Source organism: Leuresthes tenuis, unplaced genomic scaffold (assembly GCF_036924035.1).
Source record: "Leuresthes tenuis unplaced genomic scaffold, fLeuTen1.0.hap1 SCAF_5, whole genome shotgun sequence".
Taxonomy (NCBI): domain Eukaryota; kingdom Metazoa; phylum Chordata; class Actinopteri; order Atheriniformes; family Atherinopsidae; genus Leuresthes; species Leuresthes tenuis.
Window position 1 is genome coordinate 26,786,620 of NW_027325359.1, and position 22,658 is coordinate 26,809,277.

A 22,658-nucleotide genomic window follows, 5' to 3' on the forward strand; every position below is an offset into this window, starting at 1 on the left:
CTACATCTAAACTAACTAATAAACAACTTCCAGACCCAGTTTTCTAATGTTTGAAAACTGACTCTGCTATCACAACTAGAGATCAATGAGGTACAACAAAGATGCTTGGCAAGGGGGAAGGGCAGTGATCACCACAATGGCAGGCATCCATGAAAGAGTTATGACATGATACACATTTACTGGCTAAGAAAAACTAACTCCAGGAATGCTTGGCAGCACACATGAACCAGCTGTTCATGAATGGGACCCTGATCATGAAAATCCCCAGAAGGGGATTGTTCCATCCAACTACTGGCCAATAACCTGCCTCTGTACAACATGGAACCTCCTGCTCATAGCAGATAAGATGAGTAGGCACATGGCTCAATACATGATAGGGGCCTAGAGGGGAACTGTAGGCAATAAAGAGCTAACCACCAGCTATTTATCAACATAACTGCCACTAAAGACTGTAAGATCAGACATAGAAATATGAACACCACCTGGATTAACAAAAAAAAAAAAGAAAAACTACCACTCAATGCCACACACACGGATACTGGAATGTTTTGAACTCTACAACATCAACAGGTCACTAAGAGCCTTCATCAAGAACTCAGTGGAAGTGTGGGAGACAGCCCTGAAGGCCAGTTCCAAACCATTGTATAAGTTAACATCAAGTGTGGTGTCTACCAAGGAGATGCTCTGTCCCCACTACTATTCTGTATAGATCTAACCCCCTCAGCCGCATCATCAGAAAGAGAGGCTATGGATACCGTGTCATGTCATGTTTTGAGTTTGTTTTTGTTAGGTCTTGTTTTCAGGTTTTAGGTTTATTTCTTGTCATGTTTTTTCCCTTGCCGCATTAGGTTCACTCAAGTCACCTGTCTTTGTTTCACAGCTGCACTCCATCACCAATCACTTCCCCACAGTATTTAGTTTCCAGGTTTTCCTCAGTTCATTGCAAAATCCTCACCTCACTTCATGCAACAAGTTTCACAGTCTTCAGGTTTGGTCAGATCAGGTTTTGCCTTATTTTCCACAGCCATAGTTTTGTTCCACAGTCAAGAGATTTATTGTTATCTGGCTCAGCTGCGCTTTTTGTTCTTTGTTAAATAAATCAAGTTTTTCGTTGAAAATCTGCATCTGGGTCCTCCCTCTACATCTTCTTAACATACCAGTTCTGAAGTGGTGCAACTATCAGTCTCCTCCTCTACATCGATGACATCAAACTGTATGCTAGGATTGAGTGAGACATCGACTTGCTGATACGCCACACCAAGATTTACAGCAAGGATATTGGGATGTCATTTGGACGAGATAAATGCGGCTGAGTGATATCAAAGAGAGACAAGGTGATAACAGGTGAAGGGGTTGAACTAAACGCCAGTTTTAAAATCTTTACACTGGCTTCCAGTCAGTCACAGAATAGATTTTAAAAGCCTACTGATGGTTTACAAATCCCAGAACAGTTTAGGCCCAAAATACATCTGTGATATGTTTGGAGAATATAAACCCAGCAGAGCTCTTAAATCCAAGGACTCAGGTCAGCTGGTCCAGTCCAGAGACTAGACTAAACACGGAGAAGCAGCATTTAGCTGTTATGCTGCAAACAAGTGGAACAAACTGCCAGTGGAGATTAAACTTTCACCAAATGTAGACATTTTTAAATCCAGGTTAAAAGCTTTCTTTTTCTCTTGTGTCTATGCATGAAATCTGCACAATATCTTTTATCAAGACTGTTGCTTGTTTTTATTCATTTTATTTCTTTCTCTTTATATTCTTTTACACATTTTTAATGCTTCTTCCATCTCCCGCTGCAATGCTTTTATTTTATGTAAAGCACTTTGAATTGTTTTGTACATGAAATGTGCTGTACAAATGAATTTGACTTTGACTAACTACCAGAGAACACAATAAGCAAATGTCCAGGATAGTTACAAATATCTTGGGATCTGTCAGAAAAATTATCTCAAAATGAGGCTCAGAGTCGCTGGAGACAATGAACACAAAACATTTATTCTTGCAGCAAGGAGAGAAGTCTGCACAACATATCAGAAAGATATCCCAGAGTTGTCGGAGTTAAAAAATTATACTAATGCTATTTATATTATTTATGTTTACAATGTTATGAGAAATTGAGTTCAGAAACAATCTCACTAGTCACACAATGTAATGAGAACTAAAAGATAGGAGGAAGCCTCCCCCATCACATAGTACAGCTTTTTCTCATAGTATAACTTCATCATTTTTCTAACAGGATCCCACAGGCAAATAGCAACCACGAGGAGGCCACAAGGAAGTCAGCCACAACCAGCTACTTACAAGGAGGAAGGCAGGTCCTGAAGAGTTAGGTGTATCGGAAGAACAAAGTCACGCTTTCAGCACATACGCCCTGCCAGTCATCAGATACCCCATCTGTATCATAACCTGGCCAACGAAGGCGATAGAAGCCACTTATATCAAGACAAGAAGGCTCCTGACATTGCACGAAGTGTTTCACCCCACGTCCAGCACTCTGAGATTGTACACTAAATGAGAAGAGGGAGACCAGGCGCTAGAGAGCATCAGAGTCACTATCCAGGATAAAACAACAAATATCCAGAAATACATCAGGAAGATGGCCCTCAATGTTGAACTGCGAAGTGAATGCCTCTGGCAGCTGAAACCTATGGAAGGCATACATGGAATGCCCTAGCCAAGTAGCAGGTATAGTGTACAGGAACATGTGGGCCAAGTGTGGAGAATGACAGAGATAAGATCCTGTGGAACCAACATTGTGGTGGTTGACAAACTGCAGATTAAAGCAGTAGTGATAGATGTATCTGTTCCAAGTGACAGCGATATCAAGTAGAAGGGTTGAGAACATGAGAAGCTGGAAAAATACCAAAGGCGGAAAGAGGAAGTAGAATGTGGGAAGTGAAGGCAACCAGTAGTAACTGAAGCACTCGGGGACCATGACCCCAAAACTTTGGGAGTTAGATCTCTGTCCAGAGGAGTGTACTTTATAGAACCCTAAAGCGCCTCCTCTTATACAAATCCATCCATTCATTTTCTATACCCGCTTAATCCAACTGGAGTCCTGGAGCCTATCCCAGCTGTCACTGGGTAAAAGGCATGGTACACCCTGGATAGACTGCCAGTCCTTGCAGGGCCACACAGACACAAATGACACACAACCATCCACAGTCACACTCACTCCAGTCGAGATTCGAACCAGGAACCCTCTTGCTGTGAGGCGACGGTGTTAACTAACACAGCACCGTGCTGTCCCCTCATATATATATATATATGCATGTTCCTATCTATCTATATATAGATATAGATAGATAGGAACATGCATATTTTGCTATTTTATGATAAACTCTTATCAGTCTAAACAACATCAGTTGTAATAATTTGCCATGGGTAGGTATTGAGGGACATATGGACTTCTCTGGTATTATTTGGAAATGCATGAATAGTCACATATGGTGCCATGTGGGCTGTACTGACCTGGCTAAGGAACAGCTTGTCGTCTTTTACAGAGGATCAGGACTCTGGCTGCCACTCAGCCACACAGTTAGACATATAACTGCCAAAGACTGACTAAATCTCATAGCATAAAACACAAAATAGCAAAACTAAAACATCAACCTATTTACCCTCACCAGTGTAAATAAAATGAACCAATTTAAATTCACCAGTTTATTACTGCAAAACTCTGACCCCACCCATACTTTATGGGTGGGGTCAGAGGGGCACCAGCCCCTGCTGAAATCTGATTGGACCCCATGAAGTCACTGGTAGTTGAAATCTTTACAGGTGAGTTTTACAGAAGATTTACAAATTCTGGAACTATTTTGTTTATATTGTCTTGGATGAAAAGGTATTTGTGAGTAAGACATTGGTATTTCAGAAGAGACATAAATGCAGCAATTTCGAAAATACTTGAGGGCAGCATAATGCCTCTTAGTTCTATTTGAACTCAAAAGTCTGAAGTTCCTAGTTAAACAAAAAAATGACATTACTTTTCTTTTAAGTACACAATGTTACAGAAGTAGGAAATTATTTTCAAGGTATGATTTTATAATTGCTCAAAACTGTAGCCAACAGCAAACAAGGATTGGCTGGTGAAATGTATATACACCCAACTGAAAAAACTATTATGCACAATTGGACATATACTTTGCCCCTCTTTTTTTATGTAAATGTGGGTTAGGGTTAGGCACAAATTTGTAAAACATACCTCCAAAATTTCATAGAGGTTTAAGTAAAAAAGCTTTATTGAAGATTTTTACACTGCATTCCTTTCACATCAGACCGCTAAACTGGTGTGGTGTTGTATAACAGACTGTTAAACACACTGCAGACATGTTGTAACATGGTTGTTCTGATGTTGTTGCGATGTAGTGACAAGATAAATAACAGAACCAGATTTATGCTTGATTAACAGTCTCTCACTGTTCCAGTTTAAAGGCAAAATATGAACATAGTCATTGGAATTGCACAATGCACAAACTCATAGAACCATAGTTACATTTACTTGAGTAAGTAAGGTCAGAGAACAGTTTTTTAGACTGATTTTGTGCAGAGTCACAGTTACAGAAAGTTGAGGATCACAGCCAACACCCTCCTAATTTCACCAGCCAATTTCATATGCTTGAATGGGAGACAGGATACTCTGCTGCAACAGTTCAATATGACTGGATTGACTCTCTCCCTAACCTTGCAGCAACTGTTAGTGGGACATGCCCTTTCTCTTCCTATAAGTTACATAATTTACCAGTAACTTAGTCCACAGCTGGATGGTGTCTGAAATATCTAATAGCTCTTGTGTGCATTTCAATTTCCCATCTAAGCAGTTTGGTGATTTTGCAACAAACTCCACGTTTGCCCCATAAGTGTGGTTCGTCTGAGATGGGCTGCAGTCTGTCAGTCCACATTACCAGTTGATATTCCCCCACCAACATCCCTGAGCAGAAAATATTACTCATGTTCTTATGATATTGGACCTTAATTTTACATATCATTTAAATCAATCCCAAGTCGTATGACAAACTCAGAACACATTTCTGCTGTACTATTCAGTAACCTGAATTTCGTTGAAAATTTTAGTTCTACCAAGAACCTTGCAGATCCCAACACATCTACAATCCTCCAATTACAATGAAGTTGGGACATTGTGTAAAACTTAAATGAAAAAAGAATACAATGATTTGCAAATCCTTTTCAACCTATACACTGCGAAGACACAATATTTAACATTTAAACTGATAAACTTTATTGTTTTTTGCAAATTTAATCATGTTGAATTTGATATCTGCAACACTTTCCAATAAAGCTGGAACAGGGGCACATTTACCTCTGTGTTACATTATCTTTCCTTTAAACAACACTTAAAAAGCATTTAGGAACTGAGGACAATAATTGTTGAAGCTTTGTAGGTGGAATTCTTTCCCATTTTTGCTTGACGTATGACTGTAGTGGCTCATAGGTCTCCGTTGTCATATTTTATGTTTCATAATGCACCACATATTTTCAACGGGAGACAGTTCTGGAGTGTAGGCAGGTCAGTCTAGTACCTGCACTCTTTTACTACAAAGCCACGCTGTTGTAAAACATGCAGGATGTGGCTTGGCATTGTCGAGCTGAAATAAGCAGGCATGTCCCTGAAAAACACATTGCTTGGATGGCAGCATGTGTTGCGCCAAAACATCTCTGAACCTTTCAGTATTAATGGTGCCTTCACAGATGTGCAAGTTATTCATGCCATGGGCACTAACACAACCCCATACCATTAAAAATGCTGACTTTTGAACTTTGTGCTGATAACAATCTGGATGGTTCCTTTCCTCTTTAGCCGAGAGGACACAATGCCTATGATTTCCAAAAACAATTTGAAATGTGGACTAGTTGGACCACAGCACATTTTCCCACTCTGCATCAGTCCATCTCAGATGTGCTCGGGCCCAGAGTAACCAGCATTGTTTCTGGGTGTTGTTGATATATGGCTTTCACTTTGCATGGTAGAGCTTTAACTTGAACGAAGTGTGTTAACTAACAAAGGTTTTCTGAAGTGTTGCTGAGCCAATGTGATAACATTCTTTACAGAATGATATTGATTTTTAATGCAGTGCCACCTGATGGATTGAAGTTCACGGGCATTCAATGTTGGTTTTCAGTCTTGCTGCTTACATGCAGAAATTTCTTATATTATTGACTGTAGATGATGACATTACTAAATTCCTAGCAACTGTACGTTAAGAAACGTTGTTCTTAAACTGTTGGACTATTTGCTTACACAGCTACACTTTGCCCCATCCTTGCTTGTGAATGACTGAATGACTGAATTTCAGGGATGCTCCTTTTTTACAATATCATGCCATTCACCTGTTCCAATTAACCTGTTCACTGGTGGAATATTTGGAAATGATAGTACATAAGGATTTTTTTTAATCTTCACATTTCAGAAGGCACAAACTAAATACCAACAAACATCCTTTTAGAGTGGTATGAGAAGTTTTAGTTGGCCAAACTCACCAGTTTCTGTTCCTGCTGTCAAAGGCTGCCACACCATTGGAGTCTGGAGTCCATTTAATACCTTACAGATAACACAATGCCAGTTTTTCAGCAGAATACAAAGATGATGAGTCTTAGAAATACAGAAATGTTAATGTTTGTTGAGGAGAGTTTTATAACATTTTCTCATGATTAGAGCAACATTATGTTGACCTCAAGATCCCCAATGACCAGCCTCGCCATCTTATCCAGTTTGGCAAACTAGCTAAAGCAGTCTAACACCAAATAGGCTAGCTTAACCTCTTCAACACCTGGGTCCGCAGTACTGGGGGCAGGACGGCAACATTTAATCTGACTCTGAAGTCTCACAAATGTTAGCTTTATTTCATTACCAAGAAGGTTTAAAAAGAGTTTATTATTTCGGGCATGTCATTTTCGAGCAGCAATCCCAGAAAGACTCCTGGGGCTGAACAGGTTAGCCATTTTAGGCTGATGATCAAAGGTCTTTCTTTTATTTTTGTTAAATTGAGCAGCTGACATTTATAGAGATAATTAATATTACTTAACATAACTTTTTCAAGATAACATTGTTGATATACTTATGACATTTCTCATATTGGCCTGAGAGGCAATGAGTCCAGGATTAATGATGGTATTCTTTAAGAAATATCTTATTGTGACTGTTTAGTTGAGACTGCAGTTGCTCCAGCGATAATTGACAGAGCAAAATAGTTTACTGAAAAAAGTTGCAAAGCTGGACCATGAAAAATTTAGTCCAGAAAAACTTACCAGGGTAGAGCCTGAAAAAACCGAAAGAACTGCCAAAGTATTGCCAGGTGAGAGTGGGATCCTTTTGGAAGTTACTGATGAAGACATCATTTAAAGCCTCTGAGTTGTAGATGGCATTGAGGATGTTAGGATCTATACAGAGGATGAAAACATCCTGATTAGATCTTTGCAGAAATGGAACTTGACTTCCAGCAGTGGGGTCTGAAGCACCTCTAACCTTTGTTGTAGACGTTGGTGGGAACCTGGATGTTGCTCTGCTGAGTGTTCACAGGCATGTTGTTGAAATGTTCATTCTCCTCAAGGGCAAACTCTCCACCCAGTTCCACATAGTTCCCATCTTCATCCATCGTATTGATCAACATGGAATTGTAGTAATCAAACTGAAATAGAAAGCATGAGGAAATTAATAATATTTTTTTTACAAAAGTGCTGCTGCTTTTCAGTGCAGTCTGGGTCTGAACATGGGAGACCAATTAAAAGAGCATGTACTCTCTTAGTTAGCTGTTGCTTAGAGATGGAGTGGTAGACTGTGTATGGAACAGAGACATACATTCACTACATATCATACAATAGGCTGTATGAATTCGGTGAAAGTGGCTTGTACTACAAAATTCTTTGAAAGAACAGAGTACATTATAAATACAGTCTATTTAGTATTCTAAGAGAATTTTTTTGGAGAGAAATTAAATTTCCATCAAAACATTTCAGTGTTCATTGGTGGGGCAATTGTAACAATGACATATTTCTATAGTGGCTTGACACAGTTGTAAAACTGGTTAATCAGCATTGTCCTAAATAAAATCCTGACTAAAATAATCATATAACAGTGGTAGGAGCTAATTATATTGCTTTTGATTTGTTTGCATATGTTTCCATTTTTTTCAAATGAAGGCATCGTGTGTGCATAAAGAAGTCTTATCTAAATACAGACATTCTAACACCTGAATATTGTTTCTGCAAGGTATATATAACTTGTCAATCTTTCTCTCAACATCCAATGTCAATGGCAAAATCTAAAACACAATATTTCAAACATATTTCAAAATGTTGTTAACTTGCCATGTGATTTAGATGCAAAGTGATTTAGGCACTAACCAGACGTGAATAAAGCACAGGTGTTGCTCATCACATTATGAAGGTCAACTAGACAAACTGGACAGTCAGTCAGTCCAGAAAATGCTATAGAAAAACTTAAGCCTGAATGGGCCATTTTTTCATGTTAAAAAACTGCAGTGAAAAAGTTGACTGAAACACAGTATTCCAGTTTAACTTGATGAAATCTTGTATGCTACCAAGCAATACATAAATTAGCACAGGTATTACATTGGGCCTCAAACCTAGAGATAAAATTAATGAAAGTTTTTAACTTTGAATAGCTAAAAAGATAACCTTAGAATTGATCATTGTAGAGATTTTCCAAGGAAGCAGGAAAATGGAGAAAATGCTGCTTGATTATCTCTCATTGAAAGATGAGTGTTATAATTTCCCCCAGTCTCCCCCACACCTGTAATCAATTTTTCATTTCAGATTCTGTGAAATAAGTTTCAAGTTTGCTTAAGTGCTCGTTTGTCTAATAAGCTTGTTATTAACTTATTTGATTAAATCATCAAATAGGTACACTGGCACCTGCAGAACAGTTTTTCATTGTTCAAATGTCACCAACTCAACAAGGCCACCACCACCATTTTGGCCTGATAACAGCTTCCCTTTTGAGCTGACTCATTGTAGCATTAAACTAAAAGTTTCAGTGATCTTTTCAGCTGCACTTTCCAGTCTTGAGCATAATGACAATATCAAGATGTTTTTCCCGGCAATATTTAAGTGATTTGATTGTAGCAGCCTATCAGAAATACACTGGCATATAAACCACAAAAAAAAAAAAAAAAAAGTTTTTTAAACATACCATAGAAGTGGGCTTGTTAAATAAGCGATAGGAAACAAATTGCTCAACATCAAATTATAGAATGCTGACACAAAACTCACTGATCCGTGTGAAATGGGAAGAACTCAGAAGGATTGCGAATCCTTGTGCCTGACACGAGACAGCATTAGTCTTAAGTGTGTATTCTTGTCTTAGTTTTCTTCTGTCACGATTTGCGTTTTTGTTTAGTTTCTAGTTTACAGTTTAGCCTTGCCATTTCCTCAGACATTAATACCATCAGTTAACGTCTGAGTACAGCAGAAATGTGTTCCGAGTTTGTCATATCACTTGGGATTGATTTAAATGATCATATGTAGAATTAAGGTCCAACATCATAAGAACATGAGTAATATTTTCTGCTCAGGGATGTTAGTGGGGGAATATCCACTGGTAATGTGGACTGACAGACTTGCAGCCCATCTCAGACGAACCACACTTATGGGGCAAACGTGGAGTTTGTTGCAAAATCACCAGACTTAAAATGCACCATCATTCATGCTTAGTCAAGTTGCCATTGTTACAGTCACGTTTCACGTCAGGTTTTGTTTAAGTTTTTTGGTATTCTGGCTCAGCCACGTTTTTTGTTACAGTTTACTTGGAATAAATCAAGTTTTCATTTATATGTTTGCATCCGGGTCCTCTCTCCTCACCTCCACACCACTCTTTGTGACAGAAGGATCTGACAATGGACATGAACAAACTGGGAGACTAAATACTGAGGAGGGTGATTGGTGAGTGAGTGCAGCTGACAACAATGAACACAAGTGAAGGGATTGGAGCTGATGACCAGACCAGAGAGAGACTGAGGAAGGTGAGGAAATGGCAAGGCTAAACTGTAAACTAGAAAGTAAACAGAAACACAGATCATGACAGAAACATAAAATGCAGATAGCGACACTTTACTTTAATTTTTACAGGACATCATCATGCCAGTGTATTTTGCTTCTATGTGACATTTTGTGTGAAGGTTCTCTTTGATGTTGACCAAGTTTCTCACAGGATAACGAAAGCTTGGTTTAATCTAATTTCAGGTGTTTGCTAAAGCTTTAACACCCCAATCTGTCACAGGATCATCGGTAAACAAGCCTCTTGTTACGTCTGATCCACACACCGTGCACGATAGTTAATGTTCAACTATCAGCCCAGACTAATTACAGCTGACGTTGACAAATCAGATAGAGAGATGTGATACAAATATACAGACAGTATAATTGAGATTGTTGTGGATGATAATTATCCAAATTTTGTCCAAGTTTTATTGTCCAGTAACTTGAAAAGCTGGACTGGTCCTTTTAATAATTTGTTGATTATCAGGAGAAATGTGGGGTCACTCACCTCTAGTGAAGCATTGTATTCATGGTACAGGTCAGCATCTTCTGCAGACTCTGCTAATCTCTAACACAAAAAATAGATAAGAAAAATGTAATAAAATACAAAATAAGTGATTATACTAACAAAAGAAACAATGATTGAGAGAAAGATGATACATAGAATATGCACCCATGTGAGCAATTCAACATCATAACCAACACCAAGGTGCTGTTTTTGTGACAATTTCCAGTGTATAAAAAAATAAAGAAATATGTTTCTCACTAAAGGCTAGAAAAGATTCCAAAATCTGTACGCTCAGGTCTGTGGTTTATGTTATGGTATTTGTTGTGTTTTGGCTTGTGTTTTAGTCTTTTTTTAAAACTTTTTTAGACAAAATGTCATGTTTTGTTAATGTCTCCTAGTTTCATTGGGTGGGTCTTGGTTTTATTATGTTCATTGCTTTTGTTCCACTCCTTTTCTTTTATTACAACAAATATTGATCTTCATCTGCTGTCCTGTGATACATCATTAACTTCAGCAAGTGTCATTACCAAGTGAGTCTGTGGAGGAAAACTCAACAGAAGTAACAGCATCAAATGGAAGCTACAAATTCTATTAAAAAAATTATTGTCAACAAGCTCATTCACTTTAAAAGTGAAACAACCAACTTTTTTTTGTCCTCACCTTTACAGATTTCATCTTACTTCCCAACATTCGTTCGATTTCATCAGAGTAGTCCTTCACCAAGTCATCTCCATTCAGCTCCACAATCTTAATGATAGACTCCACATCCTTCAGTTTCTAAGAGGACAGAAAACAAGTGTTAACGTTAAATGCCTCGCTACAAGAACACCAGATTTGTACAAACTGAGGCCATCCCAGAGACTGACTCACTCATGCATAGGGTGTTGGACATCCAAATAAACAAACAATTCCCAACTGAGTGCTTAAGTATGAACAAAAGTTTTTTTTGTGTACAGTCTGTGGTAAATAGAGTGTACTTTCATCTGATGTGTACTTTCATCAGTGCTGTTGTCTTTTCACAATGAGAACTACTTATACTCAAACACCAAAAAGGACTAACTTATTGTGTGTCATCACTTATTCCCTGCATACAAATCTTTTGTCAACAGGAGCAGTTAGATATGATCTAATGTATTAATATTTCACTTTCTGTTGCCAGAGTGTGACTGACACAGTAAGAACAATTCAACATTATTGTGCAACTGTCATGCTGTCATCAGGTTATTTCAGACTGTGGGATTCACTCTCAAATTCCACCAGCTCCTTAAATTGGGTATGTTGTTTACAGAATATATTTGAGGTATTGAGGTCACAAACAAATGGATGAACAATAACTTTCTCAAATTAAACGAGGACAAAATTGAAGTTCTGCTTATTGGCCCTTAATCAAAAAGAGAGATACTAACAAAGAATCTAGGAGGCTTAACCCCCTGGCTCAAACCTGAGGTGACAAGTCTCGGTGTCATCCTAGAAGCAGACTTAAATTTCAACTCCCACATTAACAAAGTGACAAAAACAGCTTTCTTTCACCTCAGGAACATTGCAAAGGTACGACCATTCATAAAGCAAAGAAGCTGAGAAACTAATACATGCTTTCATATCCAGTCGGTTAGACTATTGTAATGCACTCTTCGCTGGTCTTCAGAGGAAAACCACTGCAAGACTCCAGCTGATTCAAAACTCTGCAGCCAGATTACTGACAAAAACTAAAAGGAGAGAACACATCAGTCCTGTCCTAGCTTCTTTACACTGGCTGCCTGTTACGTCACATACAAAGCTCTAAATGGACTAGGGCCCAGTTACATTGCCACCTCTCTTCCAAAGTACATAACAGCTAGAACACTGCGATCATCAAATGCAGGTCTATTAGAGGTCACTAGAAGGACTCATAAGAAGATTGGGGATGCAGCCTTTGTCACCTACGCCCCAAAATTATGAAACTCACTAGCCATTAATATTAGGGAAGCAGACGCACTAGACAAAAGGCATCTTAAAACCTGTCTTTTCAAAAAAACATTTTATTAATCTTATCGTGTCTTATTGTCCTTCTCTTACCTGTTTTACCTTTGTTTTATCCTCCTATTTATTTTATGCATTAGTATCTTCTTGTTATGCACAAGTTTTCTTATCTTGAACTAACAATGCAACAATCCAGCAGCACCAGGGGACTTGCAGCATGTATGCAAAATGGCATACCAGTAGCCTTTGCATCACGTATACTCATATACAGACACAGAGACATGGTATGCCTAAATAGACAATGCGCTTCTTGCTGCAGTGTTTGCCTGCACAAAGTTCAGGGACTAAGTCTGTGGCAAGATCATCCAAGTGAAAACTGACCACCAATCCCTGGTCACCACTGTAAAAAATAAAAATGATTCATTCCCAGAGGATGCTACATAGGGTACAAAGCTGTGAAATCACAAATGTATCTGCCTGACACTTTCCAGGTCTTCATATCCAAGTTTCCCAGATCCTAGCTGAAGATGACGTTTTTGACATCATGTTATGCTCAGTATGACTGGAGGAACTCAGGTAGCGCACTGAAAAGTAAAAAGTGCTTCAGGCTCTAAGCACTATGACAAAAAGAGTATGGCCCAACAATAAAATAAAAACAAAACAGCTTGAGTCTACTGTGTATTTCTTCTTCCCCTACTGGCTTAGCAAATTCAGTGCAGTATGAGATTGACATCCTCCATGACATGACATCATCCACTGCCATTTCCATATGGAAAAGACATTTTTCAGTCCATGATGCACTTCAAGACTTTTCAAGGACTGTGGGTCACAGTGGGCAGACAGTGGGCAAAAGACAATGTCACCAGCAGCCCTGAATTTCAAGGTCCAATGGATTTGCAGAAAGAGCAGTTTACAGCACAAAGCAGTTTATGAAGATGTCACACAAGGACCGAACTGCTTCCTCACCGAGTCTTCCTCAACCTCCCGAATGTGACAAATCCTCCTTGTGATTCGACACCTGGTTCCCTTGCTGAACGACAGAAAGACACATTGCTTGCACGAAAACCCAGAAATGCCTTGTGCGTTATTGACCAACTCTGCAACAAAAAATTAATTCTGAAAAGCCAATATGACAAGTCAAGTCACCTTGTACAACCTGTATCAGTAACCTGTAACCTGCATTCGGACAAATGGTCCGAATGCAGACCAACAAAGGCTACAATCAACTTGGAATCATGAAGCACTTGCGCTTGACCCCTGTTGAAAATCATGAGATTTGGACCCTCAGTGCAGAGCAGTATCCATATGATAGTCACATGTTCTTAAAACTTGTGTTTAATGGAGATGTAGTCGGAATTGCTGAAACCATAGAAACACTTGTGCTTGTGTTTCACCCACAACAACGAGTTTATATGTACTCAGCACTAACTGTGATTAAAAAAAATAATTCTTAGAATTCAGACAAATTAGAATAAGGGCCAGGTGGATGATACACAATAACGAACAGAAGAGGTCTTTGTGATATCTACCTTTGGTGAGAAAAACTGAGAGTCAGTAATTCAAAAGAGCTCAAACTAATCTTGGGTCTAGGACTGATCAGTAACCCTGATTTGAAGATAACTGCCACTCCTCTGCATGTGGTTTAAGGAATGTGAAAATTTAATAAAAATTGAAATAGCTAGTGCAGTTATCCTCCTGCTGCAACCAGGTTTCTGTCAGACAAAAAAAAAACATCAATATGATCACCAATCAAGTTATTTAATACCAGAGACTTGGACAGGACAGATCTAATATTTAGCAAACCACATTCAATAGTTTTATGTTTTTGATCAATTTCAGTTTTTTAGATTTTCAGGATTGGCTGTTCTTGTGTTTATTGATTTATTAAATTTGGGGGGTCTGGGAGCAGACACTGCTGCAGAGAAGCTGCAGAGAAGTGTGTAAGATTCTTCATCCTGGTCTCAACCCTGGGTTGTCATGTTTTTGGATGATAAATTAATTCTGCCATATTTATAGATTTGGGAGCTATCCCTCCCTAAAGTGGAATGGATGCCGTCTCTCCTCATCACACCAGGTTTTCCCCAGACAGTTTTCCAGTTATCTATGTAGCCCACATTGTTTGTTGGACACCATCTAGACAACCAGTGGCTGAAGAATGATTTACGGCTACATGTCATCACTGGTCAGATTTGGCAGGGGTCCAGAGAAAACTATGGAGTCCGACACTGTCCGAGACGGGTTTTTTTCTCAGCAGGTGTGTCTATTTATTAGAAAATGTCAAGAGGTTGGTGAAGAAGCACAGGCTTGACCATGGAGGCTATGTCCCCTCTCCCTGATCGTCATCAAGCCAGTCCTGGGTTCCGTCTGTGGGAAGACAGGTAACTGGATTTGTTACGGTAGGTTGCTCTGCACTCGCAAGAGGAACCTGGCTAGCTTTCGCATTCTTCTCAACGGTGTGGAGCTGAGCTTAAAATTCAGACAACCTCGCCTCCAAAACTTCAAAAAGACCTTATTTGTTACATATACCAATATCGCTCAAGAAGGCAGCTAAACATCTGACACATGGAACAAGTGAAAGCCGGAGATGGAGGGAGAGAGCTGGTAGCCATGCTAAGCAGACATTAGATACACCGATTAAAGAGTAAAACGGGCCGAACCTCCAAAATCTATTGAAATAGGTATAGGTGAGTGTGAGACAGGGTTTATGATGAAAATGTCAGTATGAAAAGAAATTCAGTGATAATTTAATAATCAAAGAGGAGTGAAAAGTCTCACAGAGCACAAACCCACTATAATTTACCCAAGAAAGCACACTCATATCAAGACATGGATCTTGAGTGTCGCCTCATTCACAAGTTGTTGAGCATGCTAGGCGTAAAGAAAACCAGAGCTTCTACCCTCATGTAGATGCCCAATCTAAGTGGTTTAAATCGGGAACACAAATGATAAGATCAGATGGAGTAAACACACCAGCTATCTTGTACTTGTGTACAACCGCAACCTGAATGATTAACAGGTTATAGGCCTACCCCATATTTTCCTCTTACTTAGACAAGAAGCCAGACTCCCAATAGATGTAACCTTTAGAGTCTTAAGTGATAGTACCTCCACCAAGTCCAATTCAAGATATACCAGAAACATGAGACATTAACTTCAAGCTGTCTATCAGTTGGCTGAGAGTATGGCAGAGAAGAAGAGTGAAGGAAACATTAAACGCTATGATCAAAGAGTTTGTTTCTGTCCTCTAATTTCTGATGATAGCGTTTTGAACCTTGGACCACCAAGGAAACAAAAAGTAGCAGACCGTTGGAAAGCAACACCCTACATTCTAAAAGTCAGCTAGGGTAACCTGAGCAAATGGCTAAAAGCAAAGACAGTTGAGAATATAGGTCCCCTTCATTTATCATCTGTTGAACAAAAGGATCTACCTCTGACTCAGAAGATGCAACGTGCATATGGTATATGGTATGACTATTGGCAAACTTGAGAGTCAAGGAATCCTGAACCTCAGAGCAACAAACCTGAATCTTTAAGTCTGGATTTGGATTTCGCTCCTCCCAGCCTTGTGTCTCAGTTTCCAGTAGAGAAACTGACTGCAAGACGTAAGTTTTACGGAGAGCTCAGAGGAGACAACACAGTCTCTGAGGGGGTGGGCTACAGTCATAAACCTTTATTCAGCAGTACAACTACTTTCTACTTAAAGATATACCAGCATTTTGACGTTCTTACCAGAGTGTGCAGTCTTTCTCCCTCTGTATGCCTTGTATTTCCTGTCTTTATGCTTTGTTTCAGTGAATTTGGAAAAACAGGGATGAATGAACATGGAACCAAGCCAACAGATATTTAAAGCAGATGTGACAACAGCGGCAATTTTTCATCATTTAAAAAATGTAAAAGTAAAACAAATCACATTCATTCCTGATTCTTAAAACAGAGATTGCTCTAACCGCTATCGACTGCAGGGAAGACAATGACTACTCATAAGTACTTCATACAACCCTACTTATGAAAAAAGACCCACACAGGGAGGGTTAGGTTTGTTTATATCTAGATATAGGAGTTTTTGAGCCTTTATGAGGGCTTTTTTAGCTCAGTTTTTTTTCAGTTACTCTGCCATCAAAAGCGTATGTCGAGTCATCTTGATATAACGCTCAAGAACTGACACTAAATGCATATTTTCCTGCACACTAACCACAGCTAAATAAGACCATACTACCTAAATGTTTTGCCAAAATAGGTGTTAAACTCAGACATGGGCACAAAGATTCTTCCCATCTACACAATGCTTACATTTGTATGTCAGTCAGAAGGCCCAGCAACTCTGTACCTCATGGAAAAGCAAGACAAAATACTGAGTTCAGTAAAGAAATAAATTGTTGTCATTGAGCAAGACACTGAACAATGAATTGGACTGTATCATTGTTGTGCCTTAAGATGACATTTGGTGCAATTTGGCATTACATAAATAAACTGAATTTAACCACACATTGCTGATGTGCTAACTGCTGTGTATGATAGTGCAAAAGCACTACTTTTATTGAATAGAAAGCTTGGATGAATGAAAATTAAATGAAATAATGAAAATTTTAACCAAGGTTAAAAAGTGCTATACAATATAAGTGTGGATCATTTATCATTATTTTAGCTCACATCAACACTTTGAATTTTAGCTGGAAAACATAGCAGAACTGAAACAACAACAGAAAACAACAATATAGAACTATAAAGGAAAGGAAATACAGTAAGAAAATGATCACAGGATGGATTAAGCTCCATTATAGAAGTGTTGGGTTATTTGTTCAGACTATAGGCTGTGACTGTGTGTTTTTAAAGCAGACTGAATGCCAGCTGCCTCTAACGAATCTAAATCTGACAGATAAATGGATGAATGTCTAAAATCAGAACAGGCCACAAATCCTGACGCCAGTAAAGAGGGCTCAGTCCTCAATCTGCGCATTACCATGATCCCTGTGTGTGTTTCTGTCTGAGTGTGTTTCGCTGTTTCTACGACCTGGTGTACAAACACACACATGGACACTCTTCCGCACACACTCATTCACAAACTATACAAATGCACATTCAGACTCACACTAACTCTTTGTTCTCAGTTCAACCAGCATTTGTTGTTCCTTTGTTTATTATCATTTTTACACCCGTGTCTAAAGATTTACACACTATCACCAAAGTCTCAAAAGTGTTTAAAAAAACCAACAACAAACTTTTGACCTGTTTTTACATTACAACAATTTTCAACACAGATGAAGACAGCTCCATCACATGCAGAATAGACAGGTGTATTTTGTGACAGAATTCCCTCCCAGAAAGGCCAGGTGAGACTGATACTCAGGGTGGCCTGTCCTTAAACACAGAACATACACATGGCCTCATTATAGGAAGGGGGTCTCATTTTATGCACAAACAAAGTGCAAGTACGTGTACTGTAGTGCCATTGGTTCAAGCAGTAGCACGGTTCCCAGCCTCTGGAAAACCAAGTGCGTCATAGTTTGCCTACTTCACCCACCACCCAAAACACCACCTGGCCTCTACTTAGCACCACCTGGTGTTTAATACACACCTGGTGTCGCTATTTTACACCTGGTGGCCTCCAATAATAATCTCCACCTTCAAGCAATGAATTTTAGTATTTCTCTCTCATTGAGTAAATAACAAGGCAAAACCTTACTAATTAAGAGCTGGTTTTGGCTTTGCACTTTGGCTTTGTTTGCAGAATGGAGCCAGTTGGAAAAATCCAAACTATTGATGAGAGATAGGTAGTATGGTCTTATTCTCTCCATTTCTGATAGAACTGATAGAAACAGCTATGCATACTTCTCAATCACTGTTGTTGACTATTATCACCAAAAATCACTTAATAACTGTTAGGATAGGATGCTGATTGGTCTTTACAGATTTCCCTGTAACAAAAGCATAGCTCAGAGTCTGGCAAGCGTTTCATATGGTTTTTACATCAATAATATGGCACGTGAAATCGATAGGGTTGGGGTAAAATTACAGGCATTCATTGTCAGTGCATGGCATGCTATGACAAAGTACTTAGAAATGAGATAAAGCATGTCTTGGTGTGTTATAATGAAATTCAATGCATGGAAATTCAACAATGCCTAATTTCATTAAACCAGGGCGTTTTCTTATCATCCTGATGTTTCCAATCTAGTGAGATATAGTGTTAAATCACAAAGGTTTCAATAATAGGTTACTTTTATTTAAAGTTTTACAGTAGTTGGGGATTTGTCTTTGAAAGTCCACAGTAAAGCAGGACAACGCTTTATTTTTTTAAGCAATGACTGATTATTTATTTCTATTTACTGTTCTCAAGTATGTATAATGCCTGTATTTTAATAATTTCATGTCTGTCAAAACTCAGAAAGTCAATTTGCTTTTCTGTTTCAAGAAGCCTCTGATGCCCAAAACTTTGGTCCTTCAACTTAACACAGCTGTGGAGATCCAAATATCAACATTAATGATCATGTAGACCAGTTTCAGCAACAGCTAGTGTAGTTGCTCCAACACCCATATATTTCATCCACAACCTGGCATGACACCAATTTATTTTTGTGCATGTGCTCTGTAGAATATCCAAATCTTAAAGTTGAACTTGAGAACGTGTTGGTGGTCCACTAGGCAAACTGTTTTGTAGGAATCTGTTACATTAAGTCTGATATTACTTACCTTCTGCAGCAGCAGGGAGCCAGAGTATTTGGTTGTTAACTCTCGAAGTTGGACAGAGAAAAGTGACGCCCACTGCTGCACCCTGAAGAAAACAGAACACACTGACCATTTAGCTCCAAATACTGCTCAAATCAGGGTGAGATACTAAAGATATACTATATCAGGGTGATAAAGAACTGTTTGGAGCAAATACTTGTTTGAAATGTTTATCACTGCCAATAATATTAAGTGTTATCAGCTCCTTTCCAAACTGTTAGTGTGAAGATGCAAACATTGGTATGGCAACATTACAAAGACTTTCATTTGCGATGTCACAAGTTCAATATGTGTGTCATTTTTATATATAGTAAGCACATATTTTGGGTACATTTTTGAAGCAGACAGAAAACAATAAAAGGTATAAAATATCTAAATATTTAATTCATTTTAGAAATGTTAAGCCAATGAGATGGTACATAGAGTCAATAAAATTCCCATAGCTATATACTGTCAGATGCTGTTTGCCTTCACCAAATCCACAGCAGGAATTGATGCGGAAACCACATGATTTTCAATCACAAAGTTAAAAAGAATAGGAGCATAAGGTTCCACAATCAGTACATTCAGACTTTCCATAGATTGAATTTGACTTAAAAATCGGGCGGCAAGAAAAATTCTGACAAGTTCTACATGTACACTTTTAAGTTATCCACTAGCTCTATATGCAATTCAGGAAATTAACTTATTTTCTTCTATTAATATTTACGTGGTGAGCAGCATACATATTCATTTTTTTGAAAATGTATTTGTCCACACCTGTTTTGTCTGTGGATATACCTTTTGCTTATCATTGTTATTATCTGTGAGTTATTTTTCAGTATCAGTGGTGGGATGTTGCCCTTCATGCCAGCTAAGTGACGATAAATTCTTTTTTAAAAAACAGTAGTTAGGTGGAACGAGAGCTACATGCTCTGTGTATTCATTTGGCTTGTTGTAGAGTTTCTGCAATTTTTCCACCTTTAATCTTTTTTGTGACCGCTGTGACTAAATCTTTAAAATATTCATGAAACAAGTGACATAAAGGAATATAAAAGTAGCTAGATCAGGCGAAAATGATGGTACATTTGCAACAAAACCATTGAGTGCATTAAAAGAATGAAAAACTCCCCTAAACAGTGTTGCTTTAACTGCTTATTACTTTGTATGCTAAAATGCTGTTGAAAAGAGAAAAATAAAGTTTGATTCAAATGCAGACTGCAAAATTCATGAAGGTTTCACGATTTATGATGTCTTTGATTTAGGTGTCTTTGATTCATGTCTTGTCTCGTCATTTCCTGTTTTATTTTGAAATATTAACTTCCTTCTCGTTTCAGATACCTTGCTCTTCCACTTGTGTCAAATGTCTGATTGTCTTCCCTGATTCCCAAAGTGTTTCCACCTGTTCCCCATGGCTCCTCTTGTGCTCAAATAGTCTGCGTCTCCCTTGTCTTGGGCCAATGTGTCGTACTGTCCTGAGATTCACTATTAGCGTCTTCGTTCCAGTTTCCACAGCCACAGATTCCTTGAGCCTGCAGTCGAGCGATCCTCCTGCAGAGCGTATCCTTTGTTTTGTAAAATTATTTCATAGCTTTAGTTTAAACAACAGTAAGTTCTATGGCCTGTTTCTGTTCCTCCATTTTTTGGAGTTATTTTGTGTTTTGTATTTCAGTGAACCTGTTGTGCCTCCGTTAAAGGAGTGCTTTAAGTTAATTGTTAAAGTTTCATAGTGCCTCTGTTTTTGAGAGAGCGTCTTTTGTTTCAGTCCGCCTCAGTAGGAGAGCGTGAGTTTATTTTGTAATCTTTAATAGCCCTTTGTTTTCCTCCTAGAGTGGAGAGGTTTTGGTTTAGTAATTTTTATAGCTGCACCCTCCTCAAGCCATAGTTATTGAGGAGAGTGCTTAGGAGTTTCACAGCCCTTTCAGTTGCTCTGTGTGGAGATCCTCAACCTGTTGTTTAAAAATGAACATTCTTGCATTGAACTCAATCCTGCATCTGTGTCTTGTGTACTCGAGGCCCTGACAGAAGGCAAATGTAAATGCAAATGCAAATTATACAAAAGTTTTTGGTGAAATTGTGAAAGTTGGCGACAAACCCCAACTAATTAGCACTACAGCAATAAAGTGGTAATAACAATGCAAATAATATTACACAGAGTACTAACAGCAACTGTATTAGTAGCAGCAGCTGTCAGAGATATTTATAATGGTCTTAGTTATGTAATCATAGCTACATTTGATCTCACCATAGAAGTGTATAAACTGATACGCTCATAAACACAGAGTGTACTGCATGTATTGATTGCATTGCAGCGAGAGTGGCAGGGTGTGGCCATGGAGACATTGCTGTGCAGCGGTGTGTTACAGCAGAAAAAGGCCCTTAAATATGACGTTGATGAAAGAGATTTAGATAATCTGTTCTTCATCTGGGTCACAGCAGGTGTCTGTTCAGTACTAACTCACAGTAACACGCATGACACACAGTATCTGAATAACATGGGCAATTCTAGATGCTTAGGGTACTGAAAACTACAGAAACTCAACTTTTAGTGTGCAACCAAAAAACAAGAGGCAATTTACCATTCGATCATAGTGTCTCTGAATACAGAAAAAATGTGGACATTAAAGGGGAACTCCGGTATTTTTAAACCTAGACCTTATTTGAAATGAAATACGTTTATCTACTCACCGAGAACAGTTTGGCGAAAGTCGGCGTCCTTCGGAAGATTTAGATCACTCGAGATCCGCGTATATCCATATAATGGAGTGAACCTTGGCATTGCCAATACAGCCTCTAAATGAGACATTATCTGTCTTTATTTCACCAATACTTTAAGACGAATTAATGAATGAACGCGTAGTATTGCACTGTTAGCTCATAGGTGCTGTGTTGTTGTTATTCTACACACTTGTCTACTGAGATGACATCATCGACGCCCGCCGCTGCAGCACAGCTTATTGGTTGAGTCATCTGACTCAACCATCTTCTAATTTTGGAGGTCAATCAGTCTACAGTTAAGAAACTAGCTTTTACTGTCAAGTTAAGTCGTAGTGACAAAAAGCTTTTGATTTTCAACCAAGTCTGAAAATGTCTTTTGTGGTTTTCACACTGTTTTTCAAACATGTATCAGGAGCAAACTAGACAAAAAAACATTGGTATTTTACTCTGGTTTATATTGATGACATATCTTTTCAGTCGGTTCAACAAAGCTCCACAAGTTAATACTAAACCATGATTTTTGCAATGAACTGTCAAGGTTTGGAAATTGAGAGAATAGATGATAGTTGCTATGAAAACTTAATAAAACCCCTTCCCAGCATTAAGGTATATCGTAATGTTTCATGGGGTTGATGAATAATTATGGTAATTGACTGCATAATCTGACCAACTTCCCTGTTTTCTGATAGTTTACCAACAACAGAGTACCTCTGCTTGTCACCCCTTCAGTTCATTCACACAGCTTCTCCTC

At 38.6% G+C, this 22,658-nt stretch overlaps 1 protein-coding gene across 1 annotated transcript in view; it reads right to left on the reverse strand.

Annotated features, from left to right (window-relative positions):
* LOC140306497 (voltage-dependent calcium channel subunit alpha-2/delta-4-like) overlaps positions 1-22,658 on the reverse strand; it is an 87,567-nt gene that overhangs the window by 59,392 nt on the left and 5,517 nt on the right. The window contains exons 2-7 of the mRNA XM_072385111.1: positions 19,175-19,256; positions 11,186-11,302; positions 10,526-10,585; positions 7,487-7,649; positions 7,270-7,401; positions 6,502-6,562 (exon numbers count right to left, since the gene is read on the reverse strand). Coding sequence (XP_072241212.1) covers positions 6,502-6,562; positions 7,270-7,401; positions 7,487-7,649; positions 10,526-10,585; positions 11,186-11,302; positions 19,175-19,256 — 615 coding nt within the window. The remainder of the gene's footprint in view (positions 1-6,501; positions 6,563-7,269; positions 7,402-7,486; positions 7,650-10,525; positions 10,586-11,185; positions 11,303-19,174; positions 19,257-22,658) is intronic.